The 1,400-nt window shown below is 39.1% G+C and overlaps 1 protein-coding gene across 1 annotated transcript in view; it reads right to left on the minus strand.

Moving 5' to 3' along the window:
- The window catches only part of LOC107595392 (ubiquitin carboxyl-terminal hydrolase 8-like), a 19,543-nt gene that overhangs the window by 14,623 nt on the left and 3,520 nt on the right, over window positions 1-1,400 (minus strand). Inside the window, exons 5-6 of the mRNA XM_016285774.1 lie at window positions 1,051-1,224; window positions 70-232 (exon numbers count right to left, since the gene is read on the minus strand). Of these exons, the coding sequence (XP_016141260.1) occupies window positions 70-232; window positions 1,051-1,224 (337 nt within the window). The remainder of the gene's footprint in view (window positions 1-69; window positions 233-1,050; window positions 1,225-1,400) is intronic.

Raw genomic sequence — 1,400 nt, forward strand, 5'->3', positions numbered from 1 at the left:
ACACACATCAGATACGACACACACACACACACACGATGAGCTGGAGATACAGTGCCAGCCCTACAGTACCTTATAGAGAGCATCCTTCAGACTCTGTAGAGTGGTGCCCAGTTTGAGATCAGAGACGCAGCTGAACCAGTCCAGCAGAACCACGTAATCCACAAAGCCACGGCGCTTCCAGTCCTCCAGAGACTCTGCCGGGAGCTTCAGCTGGATCTGGTTCACCGTCACCCTGAGCATTAGCAGCACACGAGAGCATTCAGTATTCATATACACGAGTGAAGTGGATTAGAGAGAAAAAACACATGTAGAGTGGGACTGGGTTCTATCCGCTATAGAATCAAACAGAGGCGCCACGAGACAGCATTATTATAGTTAACAAACTAAACACATTCAAAGATATTTTTATTATTTGAAATAAATGATAACTGCAATAAATCTAAATATATATATATATATATATATAAAAACAAAGTTAGTTGCAGAGACACCATTTGTCATTTTCATCAAGTTTAACTTCATGTACTAAAATTAGTGCCAAACGATTAATCACGATTAATTGCATCCAAAATACAGTTCATGCACGTATATTATGTAAACAAAAACATTTTGGATGTGAACAATCATGATTAATAGTTTGACAGCACTAATTAAAACTGAAATTAAATTTAAAAACTACACAGACATAGGAAAATTACTAAACAAAAAACTATAAAATTATCTCGATACTAAAATAACACTTGTCATTGTCATTTCACTAGACATTATGATAGGTCAAAAACATTTTTATAAAATTAAGCATGCACAGATGAACCTTTCACAATAAGATGCATTTAGAAAATAGATTTTTGGAACATGTAAAAAGCTGACTTCACTATTATTTCAGATTGGCTAGTATGCTGTAGAAATATGAGGATGGGTCAGATGAGTGTGTGTGTGTGTGAGAGTGTGTGTGTGTGTGCATTTTAAGTTATTCGAGCAGCATAAAGTTCAGGAGCTGATTATCTCCAGAAGTGTGTGTGTGTTTGATGATACACCAGATACACTTATCAAATCAAGTGATGAAGCCACACAAAGGGATGTGATTTCCAGTCCTGCACCTTCTTATTGTCCTTCTTCTCTGGTGAAGCTCGGCCATCTTTTTCAATTCTTTCTTCTCGTCGACTCTTTTCCTCCTTTCTCTCTTTCTCTTCCAGCTGTTTCCGCACTTCTGCTTCCTCATACCTGAGAGAACGACACCAGCAGGTGAACAGAGTGTTTGTGAGACAGAAGACTGTGTGTGTGTGTGTGAGTGTGAGTGAGTCAGTGTGTGTGTGTGTGTGTGTGTGTGTGAGTGTGAGTGTGTGTGTGTGTGTGTGTGTGTGTGTGTGTGTGTGTGTGTGTGTGTGTGTGTGGGTGTG

The sequence above is a fragment of the Sinocyclocheilus grahami genome, unplaced genomic scaffold, assembly GCF_001515645.1.
Source record: "Sinocyclocheilus grahami isolate Dianchi unplaced genomic scaffold, SAMN03320097.WGS_v1.1 scaffold201.1, whole genome shotgun sequence".
NCBI lineage: Eukaryota > Metazoa > Chordata > Actinopteri > Cypriniformes > Cyprinidae > Sinocyclocheilus > Sinocyclocheilus grahami.